General features: G+C 47.7%; 10 protein-coding genes across 10 annotated transcripts; 5 read left to right on the plus strand and 5 right to left on the minus strand.

Moving 5' to 3' along the window:
* Positions 1-3: 3 nt before the first annotated feature.
* N7466_005401 (uncharacterized protein) lies at positions 4-693 on the plus strand (the record flags this gene model as incomplete). The annotated part of the gene is made up of 1 exon (XM_057164798.1): positions 4-693. A coding segment is annotated over one exon (690 nt), but the record flags the coding sequence as incomplete, so codon positions are not given.
* Positions 694-1,995: 1,302 nt separating this feature from the next.
* Positions 1,996-3,490, plus strand: N7466_005402 (Amino acid transporter transmembrane; the record flags this gene model as incomplete). Its single annotated transcript, XM_057164799.1, has 2 exons — positions 1,996-3,372; positions 3,428-3,490. 2 exons carry the CDS (start codon positions 1,996-1,998, stop codon positions 3,488-3,490), a joined length of 1,440 nt encoding a protein of 479 aa, XP_057020398.1.
* Positions 3,491-4,240: 750 nt separating this feature from the next.
* N7466_005403 (uncharacterized protein) lies at positions 4,241-6,115 on the minus strand (the record flags this gene model as incomplete). The annotated part of the gene is made up of 6 exons (XM_057164800.1): positions 4,241-4,434; positions 4,495-4,785; positions 4,854-5,481; positions 5,548-5,684; positions 5,745-5,876; positions 5,926-6,115. 6 exons carry the CDS (start codon positions 6,113-6,115, stop codon positions 4,241-4,243), a joined length of 1,572 nt encoding a protein of 523 aa, XP_057020399.1.
* Positions 6,116-6,973: 858 nt separating this feature from the next.
* On the minus strand, positions 6,974-9,424 carry N7466_005404 (glycosyl hydrolase family protein; the record flags this gene model as incomplete). The annotated part of the gene is made up of 3 exons (XM_057164801.1): positions 6,974-8,071; positions 8,145-8,991; positions 9,078-9,424. 3 exons carry the CDS (start codon positions 9,422-9,424, stop codon positions 6,974-6,976), a joined length of 2,292 nt encoding a protein of 763 aa, XP_057020400.1.
* Positions 9,425-9,562: 138 nt separating this feature from the next.
* On the minus strand, positions 9,563-9,763 carry N7466_005405 (glycosyl hydrolase; the record flags this gene model as incomplete). Its single annotated transcript, XM_057164802.1, has 1 exon — positions 9,563-9,763. One exon carries the CDS (start codon positions 9,761-9,763, stop codon positions 9,563-9,565), a length of 201 nt encoding a protein of 66 aa, XP_057020401.1.
* Positions 9,764-10,392: 629 nt separating this feature from the next.
* Positions 10,393-12,916, plus strand: N7466_005406 (uncharacterized protein; the record flags this gene model as incomplete). The annotated part of the gene is made up of 3 exons (XM_057164803.1): positions 10,393-10,438; positions 10,544-11,850; positions 11,921-12,916. The coding sequence occupies 3 exons, from the start codon at positions 10,393-10,395 to the stop codon at positions 12,914-12,916; spliced, it is 2,349 nt and encodes a 782-aa protein (XP_057020402.1).
* Positions 12,917-13,166: 250 nt separating this feature from the next.
* On the plus strand, positions 13,167-15,018 carry N7466_005407 (glycoside hydrolase family 43 protein; the record flags this gene model as incomplete). Its single annotated transcript, XM_057164804.1, has 4 exons — positions 13,167-13,475; positions 13,538-13,642; positions 13,712-14,662; positions 14,716-15,018. 4 exons carry the CDS (start codon positions 13,167-13,169, stop codon positions 15,016-15,018), a joined length of 1,668 nt encoding a protein of 555 aa, XP_057020403.1.
* A 1,033-nt stretch (positions 15,019-16,051) lies between these two features.
* aspf34 (cell wall protein PhiA) lies at positions 16,052-16,666 on the plus strand (the record flags this gene model as incomplete). Its single annotated transcript, XM_057164805.1, has 2 exons — positions 16,052-16,343; positions 16,410-16,666. 2 exons carry the CDS (start codon positions 16,052-16,054, stop codon positions 16,664-16,666), a joined length of 549 nt encoding a protein of 182 aa, XP_057020404.1.
* A 22-nt stretch (positions 16,667-16,688) lies between these two features.
* N7466_005409 (acetate uptake transporter family protein) lies at positions 16,689-17,670 on the minus strand (the record flags this gene model as incomplete). The annotated part of the gene is made up of 3 exons (XM_057164806.1): positions 16,689-17,006; positions 17,079-17,232; positions 17,303-17,670. The coding sequence occupies 3 exons, from the start codon at positions 17,668-17,670 to the stop codon at positions 16,689-16,691; spliced, it is 840 nt and encodes a 279-aa protein (XP_057020405.1).
* A 1,112-nt stretch (positions 17,671-18,782) lies between these two features.
* On the minus strand, positions 18,783-21,333 carry N7466_005410 (anoctamin family protein; the record flags this gene model as incomplete). The annotated part of the gene is made up of 5 exons (XM_057164807.1): positions 18,783-20,030; positions 20,093-20,524; positions 20,586-20,880; positions 21,029-21,182; positions 21,252-21,333. 5 exons carry the CDS (start codon positions 21,331-21,333, stop codon positions 18,783-18,785), a joined length of 2,211 nt encoding a protein of 736 aa, XP_057020406.1.
* Positions 21,334-21,540: the final 207 nt, after the last annotated feature.

Below are 21,540 nucleotides of genomic sequence, written 5' to 3' on the forward strand. Positions count from 1 at the left end.
TTGCCAGCCTTTGAAGGAAAACTTAACCGGGCCGTTGGACTTGGGAGCCATGGTCCACTCGAGGAAGCTGATGTGAGAGAGCTTGAGTTGGCCTTCGCTACTATTGGCTTGGGGCCTGAGATCCACCCAAGCCCACTTGCATCTTTTGACTCGACGGCTTTGATCTTTCGGGGATACACCGAAAGCGCTGTTCTCAGCACCTACTGGTGTACTATCCAGAACAACAAATGGGCAATGGGGGCTGTCCAGCATCTCCCCGGAGACATGGCCGTGCGGCTAGCAGAACCGCATGAAACCAAAAAATTCATCGAAGCATCTATTGAAGGATTTCATGATAATGGCCGATCTCGGGAGCTTCTTGGGACCCTTGCAGAGCTCGCAATTCAAAGAGAGGATGTGTTATTTTTTGCGGAGGTCAACGGCCAAATTGCAGGAACAGCAGCGATGGCAACCATGAACACGCTCGATGGTCCCGTGGCACATTTTTACCTAGACAGTACAATTGCTAAATTCCGAGGGCAAGGAATCCAGCTGGCTTTAATCCGGGCGCGGCTACGGACCGCGCATCAACTAGGATACTTTATGGCAACCTCGACCACTCGAGTTGGGGATGGCAGTGGACGGAACGCAGAGAGGGCAGGGTTGAGCGTGGCCTACACGACTCCGATCTTGCAGGGACCTCGGACATCCTAAATGGGGCCATTGACAGAAGATGCAACAGTGCCTTGCATCGGTAGATGTTTAATGGGGGCGGCGGGTGAGAGGATGGGTGGTTGTACAGGTAACAGGATATAATGCACCTTGGCTTGCAAGCTGCCCAGGTTTCCGCCTAACTGTACATAGACTGGCGCTGCACTTTTAGAACCGAACCTTGTTTAGAGACCCCAAGAATACATTCAGAAATTACCCCAAATCTTGGTGCGTTCTAGAGTTTTTTTTTTTTTTTCTTTTTTTTTCGAGCCGTTTGTAGCGGCATTAGCAAATGCGCTACTCGGCGCGTTGCGAGACTAAACCCGATGGGCTCTGGTGGCGCTTTCCCCCACACTCTTCTATGCTCATGGCCCCCTAACTTCCAAGTTCCAGCCACCTGTAATTTCCCCCTCATTTCGCCCCTGATGCGCGAATTTAGCGGGAAAGAAGGTTTGAAGGAATCAGAAGCCAGATGGAGTTGCAAAGATGAAACTCATTCCAGAAGATTTTCAACAAGTCACAATAGAAGCATTAGTGATTGTTGATGTCACTGATGTGAAGCTTCACGTGATCATGCTGACACAGTCTGCTGAGTCATGCACTGATCCCTGATTCCCTGAAAAAGACACAAAAACTCGGGGCTGATTTTGTTCGCTTGTGGCGTCATATTGGCTTTCTTTAAACACAAAATCTTGTTTTTGGTGGCTTGCATCTGTAACTTTCTTTTTTTCTTTTGCGCAAAGAGAAGGTGAAGCCCAAAAAAAACCCCCCCCAACAGATTCAAATCGTACTTGATTTTGAAATGCCCGCTTTCCTCCAACCCCGCAATCGTGGAGAAAAGAACAAGAATGGACTCTCCATCGAACGGGATTTTCTGGGGAACCAATGTTGCATTTCTTTTACCTAACAAGTCAAACCTTCTTATCGTCTAATCAGCATCAGGCGTATCGGGGCACAGGTTGAATTGCCTCGATGGGATGTCGGTGGGCCGATCCAAGCTGCAAGCGGCAATGTCGTTGGGTGGACGATCACTTTTCGGTGGAGCAGCGTCGTACTCCACGTGTTGGAGTGCACCAAAAGTCGAGGATGCGGGAGATTTCGTTAGTCAACGAAATTCACCATACCCATTCTTTTGCCTTCTGATAACGCCGGATCCAGTAATCGGGGGCCGCTTTTCCTTCTTATACCCAGCGCCATCCTCGTCACCACTGTGCTCTCTGGTCGCTCTATCCCTCTCATCATTCTCTTTCCCTCCCTCTCCTCCTCCTCCTCCCACCACTGTCTCGTAACCTCCCATCGGTCATCATGGGCTACGAAGACGACTCCAACGGCCATGGCTATGGCAAGTCTATCGAGAATGACAGTGAGAAGGTTTACGGCTCCCCGCCACCATTCGAGGGCGCCATGCTGGGGGAAATGACCGATGCGGAGCGAGACGTTTACGATCACGGAATAAAAAAGTTCAGTCGTCTGGGATGGAAGCGCCTCACTGTGGTGCTCATCGTCGAGGCTATTGCCCTGGGTAGTCTCTCGATCCCTTCCACCTTCGCCAAGCTGGGCATGGTCGCAGGTGTGATTTGTTGCGTAGGAGTCGGTCTGATCGCCATCTATACAAGTTATATCGTTGGACAGGTCAAATTACTCTTCCCAGAGGTTGCCAACTATGCAGACGCCGGTCGCCTGATGGGTGGCCGATTTGGTGTCGCGTGGGGTCGATTTGGCTACGAGCTCATCAATTTCATGCTAGCCTTACAACTTATCTTTCTTACGGGCTCCCACTGCTTGACCGGTACGATCGCTTGGCAAAATATCACAAAATCAACCATCTGTTCGGTCATCTTTGCCGTCGTGTCCGCCATCATTTTGCTTATCTTAGCTATTCCACCAAGCTTCACCGAAATGGCTATCCTTGGTTATGTTGACTTCGCCTCCATCATCATTGCTATTGGAATTACTATCATTGGTACCGGAATCGACGCTACCAACGCACCGGGTGGATTGGCCGCTGTGAACTGGTCTGCTTGGCCGCAAGAAGACCTTAAGTTTGCTGAGGCCTTTATCGCTATTTCAAATATTGTCTTTGCCTATAGCTTTGCTATGTGTCAGTTCTCCTTCATGGATGAGATGCATACCCCACGTGATTTTAAGAAGTCTATCTGGGCCCTCGGTATTACTGAGATCCTAGTGTATACTTTAACTGGCGCCTTAGTCTATGCTTTTGTTGGGCAGGATGTTTCTTCCCCTGCCTTGACCTCTGCTGGAAATATGCTTGGGCGCATCGCATACGGAGTGGCCTTGCCTGTGATTTTCATCAGTGGATCAATCAATACCGTGGTCTGTGGCCGACTGATTCATGGCCGAATCTTTGCAAACTCCCCCATTCGGTTCATTAATACCAAGATGGGCTGGATCACCTGGTTGGCCACCATCACCGCTGCCACAGTCATTGCTTTTATCATCGCCGAGGTCATTCCATTCTTCGATGACCTGCTGTCGATCTCATCCGCACTGTTTATCTCTGGCTTCACCTTCTACTTCCCTGCCTTGATGTGGTTCTTGCTTATTAAGAAGGGAAGCTGGATGGACCGAGAAAACCTGTTGCTCGCCATCGTCAATGGTGGAATCTTCCTTATTGGTATTCTGATCTTGGGTGCTGGAACCTACTCAAGTATCTACGATATTGTAAGCTGTTATCCCTCAATCTCTACTTTGGTATTGCTACTAATTAAATTCTCAGTTAAAAAACTACAATGACGGCACCGTCCGGGGTGTCTTCACCTGTGGATCTCCTTCCACATAAGCGCCGACGACAGTTTGCCTGTTTCCGAGTCATGATCAGTGAATTGTTCAGTCTTCCTGGTTGGAGAATGCTTTGAATGGTTCCCGTTTTGGATATAGATTCTTTCACGGTGCAGGGCACGGTAGAGAGACTGCATTGCATTGTGACAATAGATATCCCTTTCTGGCCGAAGGACCAGCTGGTTATGTGTACATATATATATAGCATTAAGAGTTCATGATTGATCAATATGTAATTCATCACGATTTAATCTTACATAACGTTGGGACCATGTAGTATCAATTCAAATTGATGTTTGCAACATTTGAAATCACAACATTTGTTGGTTCGCTGCACACGCACGCGCACATGTAGTGTTCCAAGCACTCAAGTTGAGCACTTGAGCACTTGAGATTGATTGATCAATAGGTCACATGTGCAATTGATGCCTAGTACTGATGTCAAGATCTACTACATACCTTGTTGACTGGGCGAATCATGTGACGATTTTGCGCATGGTACCCGAGTAGCATTTGAAAGGGGGAGATTATTCAGAGGACGATTAATGCCCTGGGTCTTTGGGTAATTCAAAAAGTATTACGAATTATAATTCAACATTGTAGTGTATTTACTGCCCGGGGTTCAACTTCGCCCGGCTTCTGCCTGTTCCGTCTTGTCCATATCAATGTATCAAGGTGGTAACATCTTCACACCAGGCCTCTTATGTGGATGGAGCTTGCCTTGATTTGATCACCATGATCAAAACAAACACTAGGTGCTTCTAGAGATCGAGCTGATTTCAACTGTCGCCTCTGTGAACTTCCTTGTTGGCATCTTTTGTGCAAAGATATCGTCCAATTCGCCATAAGTTCGACCCTTGAGCTCTGGGACCTCCAGCCAAGCCCAAGCTAGACTCACCAAGGAAAGTGCCATCCACACAAACGCTGCTTTGCCTCCTAGGTTGGCTGAAGTAAAGATTTGTCAGACAAAGATTTTTAAAATGAATCACCGTATCGTGTACTCACCTTCATCAGTGTTGATGAGATATGGTGCAACAAAGTTCATCGCCCAACTGACCAGCGCATTCGTCATAATTGCCAAACTTTGGGTTTTGACTCGGAGTCTGACCGAGCTCACTTCTGCGCTGATGGCCCAACTGACCGCTCCAACAGTCGGAGCATAGAATAATTGGACAAAGTTCATGACGAATCCAATGTAGTATAAAGCGGCCAAGGTAGTGAAGCACCCAGCAACCCCGACAGACATTAAACAAAGGGCATTAAGAACGATGCCAGTCAAAAGAAGTGGTCGGCGTCCTGCACGAAAAAAAGGATGTTAAACCCAAACCCCAACTTGTTGATATTTAATAATGGGCAGAGCATACCAATATAATTCATAATGAACCATGAGGCAATGTTTCCGAATATGGCTACTCCAAATCCCCCCAGAGCGAGTTGAAAGGTAAGAGCAGTGGGCAGACCGGAAATTCCCAAGAAATACAATGCTTGGGAGTAGAATGCAATACCGGTGAATTGCTGCACGGCAAACATTCCGCTTGAAATGCGAGTCCTACGCCAGTCGGTGCCCTTGAAGCAATCCAGATAGCTTGTGTCTTTTTGAAGATTTGCGATGGCATTCTCAGACGCAATCGAAGCTTGGATTTCAGCCAGAATCATGTCTGTATTGGTTGTTTTAAGATGAAGCCTTCGCAGGCTCTTCTTTGCTTGTTCGATGTGGCCTTTCCGACACAGGTACCAAGGGCTCTCGGGCATGAATATGGATGCTAATGCAATAAAACAAGGGAACGACCACTGTGCGGCAAAAATGACCTTGTAAGATGCCGGAGTGAGTATAGCGAATCGGGTGTTTCCAAGGCCAATCGCTGTCAACTGTCCGGCGTTGATAAACAGGTTGACGGCGGCCGTTAAAGAAGGACGGAGAGCGGTAGGTGCTATCTCAGAGGCATATGTAGAGCCTAAAGTAAGGAAGAAGCCGAGTGATAGACCGTTGATCTAGATATTGACCGTGAGTGCACGCAAAGAATAAGGCAAGGAAAGCCATTAGAATTGATGGCTTACAATCTTGCCAGCCAGAAGCATGCCCGGCTCTTTGGCAGCATATTCAAGCCCAACTCCAAGCAAAGAGATGGCTGACCCTATTCCAAATCCGAGTCTCCGACCACCACGATCCGAGACCCATCCGCAGATGATACTTCCTGATATTGTTTGTCAAAGAAAACCCTTGTTTGTCATTGAATAACCTTTTAGTGACATACCAATTAACATTCCGATCGATGTCATCGCTGTCCAAAGGGCATTCCAGGTGGCAGATATTAGGAGCTCGCCACCATATTCGTACCCGAAGACCATTTTAAAGCCCGGCAAGGCAAGTGTGATCGAGTTGACTCCTAAATTTGATCAGTCAAAGTCGAGCAGTTTGTTTATTGGGGTCCGTACCGATATCAAACCCCCAAAGCATCGAGCTGACACAAGCCGCGAGGCTGTAAATGATTACTTTAGGGTTCTTTTTCGCCGACGTCCATGCGTCCTCAGACTCGACGCTCCTATCGGTATAGGAGACCGTTTCAATCATCTCTGAAGAGGTTTCCTTCTGGCCATCACCAGGCGAGTCCGAGTCAACAGACATATTGCGAGTTAAATCAGCAAGGATTTGAGAAGGAAAAGAAGAGGGGGATCTTGGAATATAGGACGGACTGGCTTCTGAATCGCACCTAGTGGTGCAAATAGTAGTCGTAGATCCTAAATAACGATTGTGACCAAGCCAAGGCTCACATATTATATGCGACCAGAGTGACTGCCGAGCATTGTCGGTCACAAGGAGAACGTTGTGGAGAAACTGGGGAAACGGAGAATCCGAAGTACGGGGTTCTCGTATGGGGGAGGTCGATATGGGGAAAAAACAGTTTAGAAACTGCTAAGTGGAGGTGGAGGTGGAGGTGGAGGCGGGAGTCAATGTCCCCTGGGCCCTGACTCCTGAGTCCCCTCCATGGCCAACAACCTTGGAACCCAAAAATTTCCAATGTTCAGCCCTAGTGCTGAAGTTATGTCCGAATTTGTTTCGTGACTGTATAATATCTATGCCCAGGTGGTTTTTGCCTAATAATTTGCTTGAGCCCTGCAGATTGAACTGATTGTTGTTCTTGGCACTTGTTGCGAGGCTTTTCACCTGTACGAATTGCATACATTTTCTCAGTATTTTCCACTAGCCCCAGTAAACACCAACATTTGAAGTGACCTGGGGAGTGCTGGGATATTAAAAGACTAAGTCGAAATAGCCTAAATGCGAGACAACCTTTGAATTACAGCCACTACATTCAGGTTTTGGAAAAGGACCAAAGCTTTCAAATTCAATGTTATTTGGATTTCAATGTTTGGAAGGAGTCGGACTTGCCATAGTTTGATACGTATGAAATGAAGCTTTGCGAGTGAGATATTTGTGGGCAGAATTCTAGGAGGGAAGCTCACGGAAACAAATGAAGCCATTTCACAGGCCATTCCAAGTTCCCATGTCTTCAATGTGCAGATAAGCTGCGCAAGATCCGGATGTAATCTTATAGGTGCCATTGAGCGACCTCCAACATCGGGACGCGCTATCCCAATATCCACTGATGTCTCTTTTCAAAACTGTCATACCGACGCGTTTTGTTTCACTGGGCTCAAGCCAAATTTTCGAGAACGCGATCAACTCGAAGCGCGGCTTCCAGACCACAGCGTCCACTGGAGGCTCGCCAAAGACCTGAACAACCTCATATCCTGCAATTTCACTTGTGTTTTGGACGTCGATGGCGATTGTGACTGCTCCTTCGAGAGTCTCCACAGAAATCCTCTCGTCAATTTCACCATGGGAAAGAACTTTTAAGTTCTTATAGTCAAACGAAGAATAGGACAAGCCATACCCGAATGGCCAGCGGGCGGCGGATCCGGAATTTGGAGACCTGTAGCCCATCTGCAGACCTTCACGATATCGAATTACTGGCCCATTGCCAACATCCTTCGCTGGGAAACTGCCAAAAGAAGGCACGCAACTCTCATCCAGACGCATGGGCCATGTGGTAGCCAATTTCCCACTTGGGTTTGTTTTCCCGGTAATGATATCGACAATAGCCTGTGCACCTTCTTGTCCAGGGAAATGGGCTACCATGACGACATCAACATCTTCAACAAAGTCTGAGACATCAATGGGGTTTCCGCAGTGCAGGACAAGAATTGTTTTTTCTGATACACTGGACACGGCTTTTATCATTCGAACTTGGCTTTCGGGCAATTTCAGTGTCTTGAGATCAAACCCTTCAGATTCGTGTTCGTGTGTTCGACCGCCAAAGATCACGCTGTAGTCTGAATCGGCAGCGATTTTCACTGCTTCAGAAATGGCAACCCGATCGTTATGCTCTTCTTCAAAGCATAGTTTAGCTGAATGAGGAGATATTTCTCCATTTGCTGATGGAACGTCACGCGAATGAGTTTTCAAGATAAACTTGTATGGGCGTTCAGCCTCCATTTTGAACTCAACAATTGTCTGCAATTTCTTGGGCTCGAATAAGAAGTCTTCGACTGTCATGACAGGAACGGGCTTAGAAAGTATCTATACAGAGCTTCATTAGTTATTCATTCCGAGATGAAGCCGTGGATAATGGGTATGACGGTGTAAAGCATACCTCGATCCCATCTACAGATAATGAGAACTCGCCTGTGGCTTGCACAGCCAACTTGTGATTTCCGCTTTCTCTCACGGTCACAGTGGTCTCAATAGCAAAGTAGAATCCATTCTGAGTCAGACCTGGCTTTAATTTACCAAGCATCACCACGACGGGCTGTTCAGAATGTTCAGAGTAGATGACTCTGTCCGATTCGTCCAAATAATAATCCACATTAGCGCCCGGGAGCCCATTCCGTGCTTGCATGATGCCAACAGGCATAACAGGAACAACATCATTGGAATTGACCCCATATGCGAAGGAGACCTGCTTAGGATCCGTGTAGACATCTTGGAAGCACTGCAAGGGGGTTTTCAGGTATTGAGGCTTGGCGCAAGCACTGCCTCCACCGGTGGTAGATGGCCTGATAGCAGCAGCCCCGATGAGAGCCACGGTTGATATGTTGTCGTTTGACTCAAGAGGCAGAATATTGCGCTCGTTCTTCAGGAGCACGATCCCTTCGGAGGCTGTTTTCAATGCCATGGCACTTGTTCGATTACAGATCGGGGATTCTTCCTTCTTGTTACTCTGACTGGTGATCGTCCGATCGATCATTGTCAGAACATTTGTGACTGCAGCATCAAGCGATTCCTCTGATATCCGCTTGTCATTGATGGCATCCATTAGTTTAGAGCCACGGAAGACAGACGGTCCTGGCATCTCTAAATCCAGTCCAGCGTTCAAGGCGAGGGTGGTCTTGGTTCCATACCAATCAGACATCATGCAGCCATCGTACTTCCACTCATCGCGAAGTAATGTCTTGATCAGGGGATTCTCGCTGCAGAAATGACCGTCAAGCGCATTATACCTGGAAAAGATGAATCATTAGATCCGACTGCTCACATGTACAGCGTTTATATAAGCAAAGACAGAATTGGGTTCCCATAGACTTACGCTGTCATAATTGCAACGGGGTTGGATCTTTGAAGTAAATATTGAAAAGTGCGGAGATATATTTCACGCATTGTCCTGTTGTTGCCAGACTCGTCGACGTTGTAACGTCTGCGCACAGTCTCGCTCTCGTTCGCAACAAAGTGCTTCACACAAGCACCCACACCTTGTGACTGAATTCCATTGACGATAGCAGCGGCTAATTGACCGGTGACTAGAGGGTCCTCACTGAAAGCTTCGAAGTTGCGACCGGCTCGTGGATCCCGGTGAAGATTGATGTTTGGACCCAAGACAACCTGAACGGATTTGGCTTTAGCTTGGAAGGCAATTTCCTCACCAAGCTCTTGCATTAATTCGATATTCCATGTCGAAGCAAGACAGGAGGAACTGGGAAAGCAAGCTGTTCCAGTATCTTCAAGATGTGATTGTGAGCCCCGGACTCCATTTATTGAATCGCTGACCTAGGATCGGCAAGACAGTTAGCCACATCAAGATTCTCCGGAGGCAGGAAGGAAGATGACTACCTTCAAGGCCGGGATGTTAAGTCGTTGAACACTGGCGGTGCTGGTAAAGCTGACACCTGAAAGGAGAGACACTTTTTCTTCTAGGGTCAAGAAAGATATTTGATCTCTGCAACGCGACTGCAAAGTGATGTCATTGGCAGATGTGAAAGCTTCGATACCCGGCATATTGGATATCAATTTGAGGAGAGTTAACAGATACTTTTGAACCCGAGTTGGAATTTCTTGACAAATTGTTGTAGCTTTGGGATTTCCGATTGCCCTGGACCCTGGTCACCGTTGCTAGTTAGAACTTGGGAAGTATTGAATAATTCGGTTTGAGCCCAAGGTTATACCTAGTAGCTAACAAGACGAATTAAATGAGTCAACAAGCTGCAGTGGATAAAAGTAAAAACGGAATGTTTAATTCCAATGAACAGAAGAGTTATAGAGTCTCACACTCCCTTGAGTCTCGGGGGGTCGGAAGCCGATCCGAGCACGTGCCGTCCACTTTCGCCTCCACCTCCACCTCACATTGGAAAACCGTCCACTTCATCTATCCGCTCTTTTTCAGGCGAATCAACTCCACTTGCATGTCTAGCACCTATTGCCATGAACACCCAGCAAAGGACTGCTGGGTCTGCAGCCCACAGATGCATCCAGTGCGACAAGTCCTATTCTCGCCGAGAGAATCTTGTCAGACATTATCGATCAGCACGTAAGAATCCCCCGTCTGGCCAATGAATGGGGTCAAACTAGAAAGTCAGCATCAATACTCCGTAATAGTCGCTGACTCGATATGCAAGATGACAAAAACAATGCGCCTTACGTCTGCTCCGTATGCCCCAGTCGATTCACTAGAAGGTAAGACTTTTGGCCACGCCGTCCACTTTTAAGCTCTTGGAGTCCTAGTAGATTCTGACACGGTAAAACATACTACCAGCGATCTGTTATCCAGACATAGAAAAGTTCATGAAAATGATGTGGATGATTATGAAAATGCCACAAGAGGCACTTCTCGTGGATTGAACCGAGCTGAACGTGTCCCGGACGCCCCTGCAAAACGTACGCGACAAATTTCGGATAGTGAAAATGCGGGACCCAGGGCGCTAGCAGAAGAAATCTCCCCCGCAAAAAATACTTCATCAAATCCCCAGGAAGCAACTCATGAGCAACCCCCCAATACTGAATCACTGTTGTTTGAATTCGCTGCAAGCCCACTTGCCCCAAACGTGCAAAATGTACCAGACTGGGATTTGCATTGCCCCTTCTATGGCGAAGGGCTACAACCTGATGTCAACCTTGACTGGACTTTGGACTTTTTGTCCAATGGTATATCCACACATAGTCCTCTGGATTCAATCAACGGTCGCGAAGGAATGATGGCTCCGACCGCATTGGCTAATTCAGAGCCCACTCAAGATCGCCGCCATGATCAGCTTCAGCGCGGTGCTGATTTCACACAACAGGAGTCTCAAGAATGGCTTGATCAAGGGCATGAGCATGTTAGCCCCGAAGCTCAAGGACCAGCATGCGAAAGTCTAGGACGAACTGCATACGTTGAGATACACGAGCGTGATGTCTTCATTGGAAAATCAGCGACTCTTCTTATGAAAAGACAACTCTCCGAGAATAGCTACAAGTCCATGGTGGAGACTGTCACTGCGCCTCTACTTGATGAGATTTGTAGCGAAAAAGGCAAGCGCCCACATTCATTCCCAGCGATATCAACAATCGTCTACTTTTTGGGCCTGTTTTTTGTTCACGTACAGCCTCGATTCCCAGTATTGCACGTGCCGACGTTCGATCCTAATGAATGTTCGCCGAATCTCCTGCTAGCGATGGCAATTTCAGGATCTAGCTACTCTGAGTCAAACCAGGGGAAATTCACTTCGGCGTATCTCAAAAGAGTACGAATGGCGATCAGATTAATGCAGGAAAGAGACCAGAGCTATGTGAGACTTCTCCGCTCTAGTTATTGTCTAGATACTGACTGTTTTATTCCTTTTCAGTTACGATCATCATCAAATCTTTTCGCACTATTCTTGGTATCACTATCCGCCATGTGGGTTGGTCAAAAGGCGGCATATGAACGTGCCGAGGGTGACCGTGGTGACCTGGCTGTTTATTGCCGACGTGCTCAGCTACTAGATTGCCGACCAAAACATATGAGAGCATCTCAGAGTCCTTTAAGATCCAACCGGAACCGATTGGAGGAGCAATGGAAGGAGTGGATCAACGACGAACAGAAGAAACGCCTAGGACTCTGCATATACGTAAGTATTATTTCCCGAGTCCCGGTCTGAAGATAGGACAGGAAAGTGCCTTGACTAAAAGCGCCTTCAGTTACTTGATTGTCAAGTTGTGGCTGTGTACCAGCGCCAGCCTTACATAGGCAAAGCTGAGACTGTGAATTCTGCATTGCCATGCTCAGAAACCTTCTGGAGCGCACCAACAGCCTGGGCATGGAAGTCTTTACTCGGGCCAGCTGACATCCCCCCGAGTATCTATTATCTAACCACCCTCACCTCTATCTTGTTGTATAACGAAATTCCTGATGTTCTACCGTTCCCACCGCTGGACAACTTTTGCAAGACTCTTTATGCTTACGTCTTGCACTCGCATGTTTTTGAGTGGAGACAGACCATTTGCATGCTCAATCCAACTGGGCTTCTTACTTCTCCTCTATCACTGGCACCGCAGAATATTGGAAATTCCTTACTCGAGCGTCGGGAATGGCTAGAAGCCTGTCTACGAAACTGGGACACATTTTATGGAGTTCAAAATAGAGCCGAGCCGGTCAATACTAGCTCGAAGAACTCAGCTGGAATTCTCCTCCATCATCTGGCAGTTCTGGCGCTTCATCTAAACTTTTCAGATCTACATGTTGTTGCTGGTAGAGCTGGCTCGGATGCTGATATAATATTAGCTGAGCAGTCTTTGCAGAATTGGTTGCAGGAGGAGAAAGCCCAGAAGATCTTTGATTACAATAGTCTAATGCTTAACGCGGCGCACGATGCAATTGCAGCCGGTGATGCGCAGCGGAGTGGATTCGAGTTGGCCATCTGTCTGTTCATCGGTGGACTCACCAGCTGGGCAATGTTCCGGTTCGCAAGCTTCGATCCAACGTTGACCGGATTTCCCAACCAGAAATATGGTAGCAGCGACAGTCGTAATCGGCATCCGGAAGATACTGTCTATCTCCCTGAAGAGACAGCCAAAAATTCACTCATGGCCCAGGTTGCAGATGCTTGCAATGGCTTACGTGTCTTGAAATGCCTTCGCCTCGCTTTGGTATTTGGAAATACTCTCGAACGGCTCTTGAGTGAGCCCGTTCGGTAGTAAAGGGACTCGGCATATGGTAGATGCCGATCCGTCCGCCTCCACTTCGGTCCTCCACCTCCACAATTCTTCCACGCTCGGCATCCTCATTTATGATTCGCCCCACCTTATTTTGCTTCACAAAATTGCTTCTTTCCGCCCACTTCAATTGTTTCTTACATAGTTCGCACAGGCCAAAAAAAAGACCTTGAAAGGGACTATATCTGCCATAGTTCCGGGATAGAACCTGTCAGGGACAATTATCTTTATCATGTCTTCAAGTGGGGCATTTAACAATCCTATCATCCCTGGTTTCAACCCAGATCCTTCGATCTGTCGGGTAGATGATGATTACTATTTGGTGACATCGACGTTTGAATACTATCCGGGTATTCCAGTCTATCATAGCAAAGACCTTCTACAGTGGGAGCTCATCGGCCATGTCATTACAAAACATTCCCAGTTAAATATGCGAACGACCGAGCCCTCTGGTGGATTATGGGCGCCAACGATTCGTTATCAGAAGGGGCGATTCTATGTGGCCGTAGGCTGCACCAATCGATTTCGACCTAAGGAGTGGGTTAGTTACTCTTACATCCAACCCCAAACAGCCAGAAGCGACTCATAACATATGATTAATAGGACATTATTATTCCGCGTGGATTTTACGTCTCCACCACCGATATATGGAACTCATCTTCCTGGTCTGACCCAACCTTCTTTGATGTGCCCGGAATTGACCAAGATGTAAGTCGACAAACCTGTTGTCTTTGCCCACCGAATTGACGAAGTGCTGGATATGGCTGATTTCCAAAGCTCTTTTTCGATGACGACGGTAAGGTTTACTTCTCGGCTGTCAACATGATTATTGACCCCAGAGTTGAAAAGCATGGGCTTGGCTTGGCTACTTTCACTGCCGAAATCGACCTGGCTACTGGTCGCTGCCTAGGGCCTGCGAAATGGAATCGACTATCGGATTTTGGTGTTGGCATTGCAGAGGGTCCTCACATCTTCAAAAAAGACGGTTATTACTATCTGAGTACTGCTGAGGGAGGCACCGACGAAGGTCACCAGCAGTGGATTTCCCGCAGCACAACAGGGCCTTTTGGCCCCTGGGAAGTGGGCCCCGTAGGAACCGTTAACCCAATCATTTTCAACGACGATGACCCTTCGATCCGCAATACGGGACACTTGGACTTTATCGAGACTGCAAACGGTAGATGGTTTGCTGTATTTCTGGGGGTCCGGCCACAGGGCGATAACTCTGAATTGAAGTCGCAACTTGGCCGCGAAACATTCATGAGTCCGGTTGAATGGATAAATGGATGGCCAATTGTCAATCTTCGGCAACCAATCAGTCTTGTCATGCAGGCAGAGGATATGCAGCTTCTTGCCCAGCCGGATATTTGGAGAGATGACTTTGATCAACCAAACCTCCAGCTTGGCTGGTATCATCTACGAACGCCATTGAAAAGCGATTACTCGTTGTCAGAACGACACGGCTCCTTGAGCCTATACGGAAACGCTTATCGTATTGATAGTTCCGAATGCCCATCTATGCTTTTGCGAAAGCAAACTGGGTTCTCAGGTGACTGGAGGGTCAAAATGGACTTCGCGCCAACGGACGTTGGCCACGAAGCCGGAGCGGCCATTTGGTGGTCTCAGTTTGCCCATGCTTCTATTGGATTAAGAAAACCATTTGATGCCGAAGCTTCGGGGCTGGAGATGGTAGCACGTTGCTACAATGAGACTGAAGATCAATTCGAGGTATGCTTTCTAATCGCGTAAGATTGCGTCGCACATATTCTAATTGATTCCAGGAAACCACCCATCGCCTATCGGAGAAAAGTCATGTTCTCGAGATTGTCATCCGCGCATACCCTACGCGATACGAACTCTTATTTTCGGTGATAGACAATGAAGAATCCACCTCCAGTCTCATCAAGCTGAGCGAGATCTCTAGCACGGCGCTGACACACCGGCGTGCTGGAAAAGAATCACCTAATACTGGAGCGCATTTTGCCATATATGCACAGGGTGCTTACGATAAGCCATGCTTTGATCCGGCGCATTTTGATTTTGCCGAGTGGAAGGTGTCATTGGGCGAGAAGCCTGCTAAGTGATAGTACTAGCTACATGTGAAAATTTGATAAATCAATCTAAGCATCGCATTGAATGACGGAAGGAATGAAATGGTTAACCTTGAAAGATTTACATTTTCCAGAGCCGTGACAGATGACCAGTTGACCGAAAACATCCATCCATTCATGTGGATGGATTTGCATGAAACACTTAGGTATCTAGTAGGTATAATCTATAACATTCAATGTTTGAAGCACTTGAGGTTTAAAAACCCATCCCACCAACTTACTAGTAGGAGACCAAGCCACCGCTATCCACGTGCTGATCGGGCGCTTTTGTCTTGATTCAATGATCCCGATATTCCATCCAATATCCGTTGTGTACTAGTATTATTTAGAAGCCCTGGAACCCGTCTCTAGCAAGTCTACATATCGAGGAACGTCCGTCATGATCCGTGAAAACAAGTTTTGAGGCATTTGCAGATGTCGGTCGGCTCGGAGAGACATGGACGAGACATGTGGAGTTCTTGGCATTTAGGCACCAGGGGATTGATTATCTATGGATGGTCTTCCAAGGTCGGATTCGCCGAAGTTGCACCGGCAGCACCGCCTGTGTATTCAGCTAACATGTTCACTAGTGGATATGCCGCTATAACTTGCAGCATCGTATCCGCTTGAAGGGTTCAGCCGCTAAAAATAGAATTATAGTGGCGAGTTAATATATCAAATGATTCAAATTTTATACATATGTAATGTTCTGTGGGTGAAATTATGTGGAGCTGTCTCGCCTTCAGCGGTACTCAGGTGGTAGATCAGTGGAGACGTTGACGACTGAAGATCTAGGTAGCACATGGTATTCGGATTAAGGCATAGTACCTACTATAATAGAGGTCCACCTCCACAGATGCAATGGATTTTCCTAATTTGATATAACATTGAATACTGAACCCAACCATCCTCCTGGGCTCCTGTTACTGATCTCAGATCTCACGCTCTTTCGCACCTCATCTACCATCCCTTCAGGTTCTAAATCTAAAGAACTACCCATACTCAATCGCCTATAATCTTCTCAACCATGCTGATCAAGAATATCGCTTTCGCTGGTTTTTTTGCCGCCAGTGCCACTGCACTCCCCAGCGTCCAATCGGATACCTTCGGCATTGTCGCCATCCACTCCGGATCTCGTGTGCAATACAGCAGTTTCAACGCTGCTTTGAGCAGTATCTTTGCTGGTCTCAGCTCTCAGAAAGCCAGCTGTGCGCGTCCCAAAGAACAGGATGCCACATTTTACCTGAAGGACAGAGCTCTATATCTCTATGATGAGTCTGCCACCCCTCAGGAGATCTATGTTGATCGCTCTGGAATGGGTAAGATTTCAAATTATCTTAATTGACCTGACGCTTGACAGTCACTAATTATTGTTCGCTAAATAGGTCAGGGTAAGATCGGATATACTACAGGTGCTCAGCCCGCACCCAAAAATGCCGAGCGAGCTGGCTGGGCAATCAAGAATGGGCATCTGCAGTTTGCCGGTAATGACCTGATTGCTTGCCCAGACAGCGTTGATGGTGCTTGGTCTATCTGGGCATCGGCTGGTGTTTCTAACCCCGCTGGCAATTCAAACTGTGTTGGAATTGAAGCTCTCGTTGAGTCGACTGCCAAGCCTAACGCTTGCCTGTACACCGAGTAAAGATGGGGGGATTTGGTTGCTTTCAAACGTTCTTGACCTTGGTTCGATTAATACGGGCCGCAGGTGACCATGGAAAATGACCGAGGGGGATAGTGAAAAAACAAGTGTTTTTATCAACCACGCCGGCCAGAGCATTCCACCAGGCACTTGCAGCCGCCAACAAGCCAAACACCCCACCGACTTTCTGGGCCGAGGCCAGAATCTGACCATCTGAATGGCACTTTAAATGAGCAATGCCGAGAAGCAGGTAGTTCATATCCAGGAAAAAGAACAAGAGGAACATAGCAAGACTTGATCTGATCGTGCCTAAAAGCATCAAAGTAGTGAAGATAAACCAGGCCTAGTGGTTAATCTGGTCAATTCACATGTATTAAATATAACATCCATGCATGCATGTGTGGAGAGAACATACCATCATAAAAACCCCCATTAGAGTTTCAGCGCCACAGGTATCATCACTTTCTGAGTTCATACTTTCAACAATCGACATAACTCCAGAGGTAATCCAGTAGGCACCATAGGAGCAGAACGATGTCGCTCCAAATGTATTTCCGACCGCCATCTCCCTAGAATTGCCAACTCAGTGCCATGCTTATTGATCGGGAAAAAAACAATCCCCAATATATTTTGACTCACCATATACCGGCAATCAGCTGAACAACACCGCCATACACAAGTGGCAGTGCCAAGGTTACACCAGTCGATGGAATATCGGTCACATATACATGTGTAGAGTTTGAGACGAAAGACGTGAGTGCAAAGGCACAAAGGCCTAGCGGAGCCGGATTTGCAAATCTTCGGACTTCGTCGGCTTTTGCTCCTCTGCTATATTCAGATGGTGATCTATGGCCCGGTAGCGATGTTTTTGGAAGAAGAGACTGTGCAAGGAGGGGGTGGGAGGCTACTAGTGTTGGACTTTGGTATCCATCACTTCCGGGGCCATTGACTTCGGTATTAAAGATGGCTTTCTCCACATCCCTAACGATGATGGTTTGGTCGTCCATAGTAGACTCGAACCTCCTTTCAAGGTTATACTTGAGCAAGTTTCTGACAAAAAAAAAAAAAAAAACAAACAACCAAAATTGAGGGGAGGGGGCAGAGGAGAATAAATCCGTAGGATTTACAGGCAATGAGTTGATAGGGTGGCACTAGAATCCACCAAGGCACGCTTCTACGACTGCAAGACCTTGGAAGATTTCAGGGCAATATTTAGGTTGATGTTTTTATTAGCATGCACAGGTGCCTTAATATACTGGTGTTCTATACCGAGCTCGGCGAAGCCCGCGAGTAGCATCGTGCTAAGCACACAGACCTAGGTCAATATGGGAATCCATTAGCTAAAAGCATTCTAGGAACACGCGATGATGAAAATTAAATGCCACATGACCTGATCTACCCACGGAGTATTCCGGAAAGATTCTAACATTTGAAGCTTGGAAAGCTAAAACAACATTCGAACGAACCAATGCAGAAAGTAAACAAAAATTCGATCCATGCGTTTCGATATTGAGTACAAGGAATAAGTTCTAGGCCCCATCGGCAATGGATCTCGAGGCACTTCCTGGAAGAACGCAACCTCGGGTTCAGAGAAAAAAAAATTGATTCCAAGCTTGAAGTTGTTCCGGGCAAGGTTTCCCCGCGGCAACCGGCGCCCTCCGCAATGAGATCCACTGCGGACTTTCCAACGTTTCCAAGATTGATATGTAAGGAATAATAGATTTCACCCCGGATTTCAACATTGAGTGTCATTGATGTGATCTCTGATATTGATAAAGATCACTAAAAAAAAGAAATGTACCTGTATAACACGTATGCATATATTCATTCCAAGATTGAGAAAGATTCGGCACGTATAAAGCACATGAGCATGCAAGGTAAACCCAGGAAGCTCCCGTGGATTCTGCCGCCCGAAAATCCTAGATACAAATTGCCATTGTTTTTTTTTTTTGACAGGAGGCATTTTCACAGGGGGCGACAACGGTATTTGTAACAAAGGAAGGGAATCAACGGGTCAAGCGGAGGTCCCACACGAGCCCGAAGGTCAAAGGTCGACGAATCATTATCCAAGGTCCCTTGGATGATCGCAAATCTGGTCTTACGCCTTCATTAGACACATTTACTGCTGTTTCTTGTGCCTTTCGGTACTCTGCGCTTGAATGATCCCAGAGCCAACTTGAGCAGACTCCATCCAGCCTCGCTGGCGCATCCAGAAGCGCTCAGCAGGGTCTGTATCTTGCAAAGAGGATTGCCGAGCGTCCTCTTCCAGGGCGGCACGCGACAGCCCTGGAGCATTGGAAGAAGTGACTTCTGAGTTTTCGTCATCATTCTGTGCTCGTAAAGTCGTTTCCAGGTAACGCTTCCGCATTAGATAGCGTTCAGCACGCTCCTTGCGGGCATTGGGCGGCTCAAGCTTGGTCATGGAAATCTGAACGACGGACTGAATGGCCAGATAGAGATGCTCAGAGAAAAAAATGGAGAGAAGCAGTGCCCATCCCTTGATATCGGTGGGTTCCCCATTGGGACCTTGTTGTGCGTTGCCACTGAACATGTAGACGAGAGCAGCGCTTGTAATGCTCCCGGTCCAAGAGAGAAAACCAAGGGTGTCGAGCCAGGGTCCAATGGTATCAGACCGGAGTGGCGTGGGACGGCGGAACTCATTACAGATCTTGAAAAAGTCCGATCGGAGTTCCACCCAGTTATTGGCAAAGAATGACACAGGGACGAGAGGCCAAACAGGGGAGAATAGCGCCAAGTAGCCAAACTGGATGCACATCTCCCGCAGATCGTCAGTAACTTCGTATTCCGGTAACTCAACTTCATTACGAACCCGCGTGAGGAAGTGTGCTTCCTCTGCCGGGTCATCAAAGACCACCGGGAGCGGCCTCTCAGGCGATTCCTTCTCCCCGGTACGGTCAGCCTTGCCATTCCGCTTCTTGTTGAAGGCCTTGTACTTTCGGAAGGCATGCTGCTTGATGTAGGGAACAATGGTCTCCATAGCGAATCCGACTATCTGAGCGGTCACTGTGAAATAGATCACTTGATTTCGAAGCCTAGCGGGATCAATTTGGAAATTCGATCTCTTGGCATTGGAATGTTCCTTGGACACAAAGGGCCGGACGGTCAAGCGAAATACATCCAGATACGGAACGATCCGGCTGGCAAACGGGACATACACAAAGGCCGTCAGGATGACCGGGAGATAAGATGTCATGAAGTTAATGACAAAGACCTTTTGGGTGAGCGCAACATCATATGCATCGTCAGTCTCGTGATTCTCGTAGTCATTGAGCTTGGTGGCAATGGACACCAGAACAGCACTCATGGTAGGGACTAGTGCAGACACGAGAATTGTGGGAATGAAAATCTGGTTGGATTTGTCAGATTTTGTTTAGAATCAATTTCAGGGTCGTTGTACGGGTCGCATACCAAGTACGTCTTCAAGGGACCGTTGTAAAGCTCCGATATAAAGATCTCGATAGCAAAACACGTGGCTATAATAGCCCCCAACGCAGTCGCGGCGAGCAGGGCAAAGGGTATCTGCAGTAATTGTCTTTGCATGCGTTTGGTGGCCGGAAAGACACCCCGTACTTCCCCAGTGCTCTCATCTCTGACCTCCTTCTCCGGTTTAAACTGGCGCCGTTTGGTTTGAACGGCGGAGACCCCTTTAGTCTGCCACCGACAGCGTAGGTCGACCTCCTGGCGCTTCCAATATTCAACAAAGATTATACACCATAACGAGTTCACAACGGCGTAGATAATGGAGTAGCCTCCTAGAAGAAACCAGCAACCGAAACCGAATACGGCAGGAAAGATAAGGAAGCGAAAGTACGACTGGAGGAAGGAGAAGTAGAAGCCGACCTATTCTTGTGTTAGCGCCACCGCTGCCATAAGAGTGAAAGCAGGAATTTCATCTCCTCACGCTTTCTCCGAACTTGTTGCGGATCTGGTCCAAGTCCTCCTCTGAGAGGAAGGTCTTCTGGCTCCATTCTCGCATCCACCGCCCATTTGTCTCCTCATCGTGCAGCGGGAAGACGGCCATGACATTTTTCCATTCGCCATGTTGTGGGGTGATGCCAGCACCTCCTTCGTGAGTGGGGAGAGTTATCATATGATTGATCACCCGCAATCGCTCAGCCTCGGTCTCAGTGTGGGGGTCGATCGCATCGGCGGGTTCGGGCTCGGCATGGCGGATTCCATATAGCCAATCGCGGACACTGTCATCGTGGAAGCCCCAGTCAGTTTCATTCCCTTGCGTTTGTTTTTTTCTTTGTTGGGGGGGTTTCCACGAGGGGAAAAAAGAACGATGATTGAATCAAGAGGGAGGGGGATTGTTGATGAAAAGGGGCAAGGATGAATGCTCACCGCGATCGGTACACCGCCCGCTTCAGTTGTTTCTTAGAGGCTCGCACGAAGACAAGCAGAGAAGATTCATCACCTTGTCGAACTTCGGTTTGAAGGCCGACCTCGGAAAGGGTCCGTAGCAGCTTCTCAAGCTGCTCAATCGCCTGTGGTTGATCTAGGGAAGGATCAAGAATAGGGTCAACGCCTGCCGGACCATCATCACCAAGCTTGGGAGGTCACTCACCGACATCCCCAAAGCTATATTGGATGACAAAGTCCACCTGAAGGTTATACCCTTGTGCATTTGCCTCGCTTGTCGTCGCCATGATCGGAGATGTATTTGCGACTTGTCGCCACGAGAGCAGAGCCAAAGGGAAAGAAATGGAGATTCAAGAGGGAGAGTTCCAAGTGGGACTGGCGCGATCTACGATTTCCCCCCCAACGACGTCACCTGCAAGAAAGCTTGTCTTTTAGAAAAAAAAAAAAAAGCGATTCCATGGATGACGTGCAAAAGTAACCAAGTTTCTGATATA

Source organism: Penicillium verhagenii (genome assembly GCF_028828195.1).
Source record: "Penicillium verhagenii strain IBT 33310 chromosome Unknown utg000006l_segment0_segment0, whole genome shotgun sequence".
NCBI classification, from domain to species: domain Eukaryota; kingdom Fungi; phylum Ascomycota; class Eurotiomycetes; order Eurotiales; family Aspergillaceae; genus Penicillium; species Penicillium verhagenii.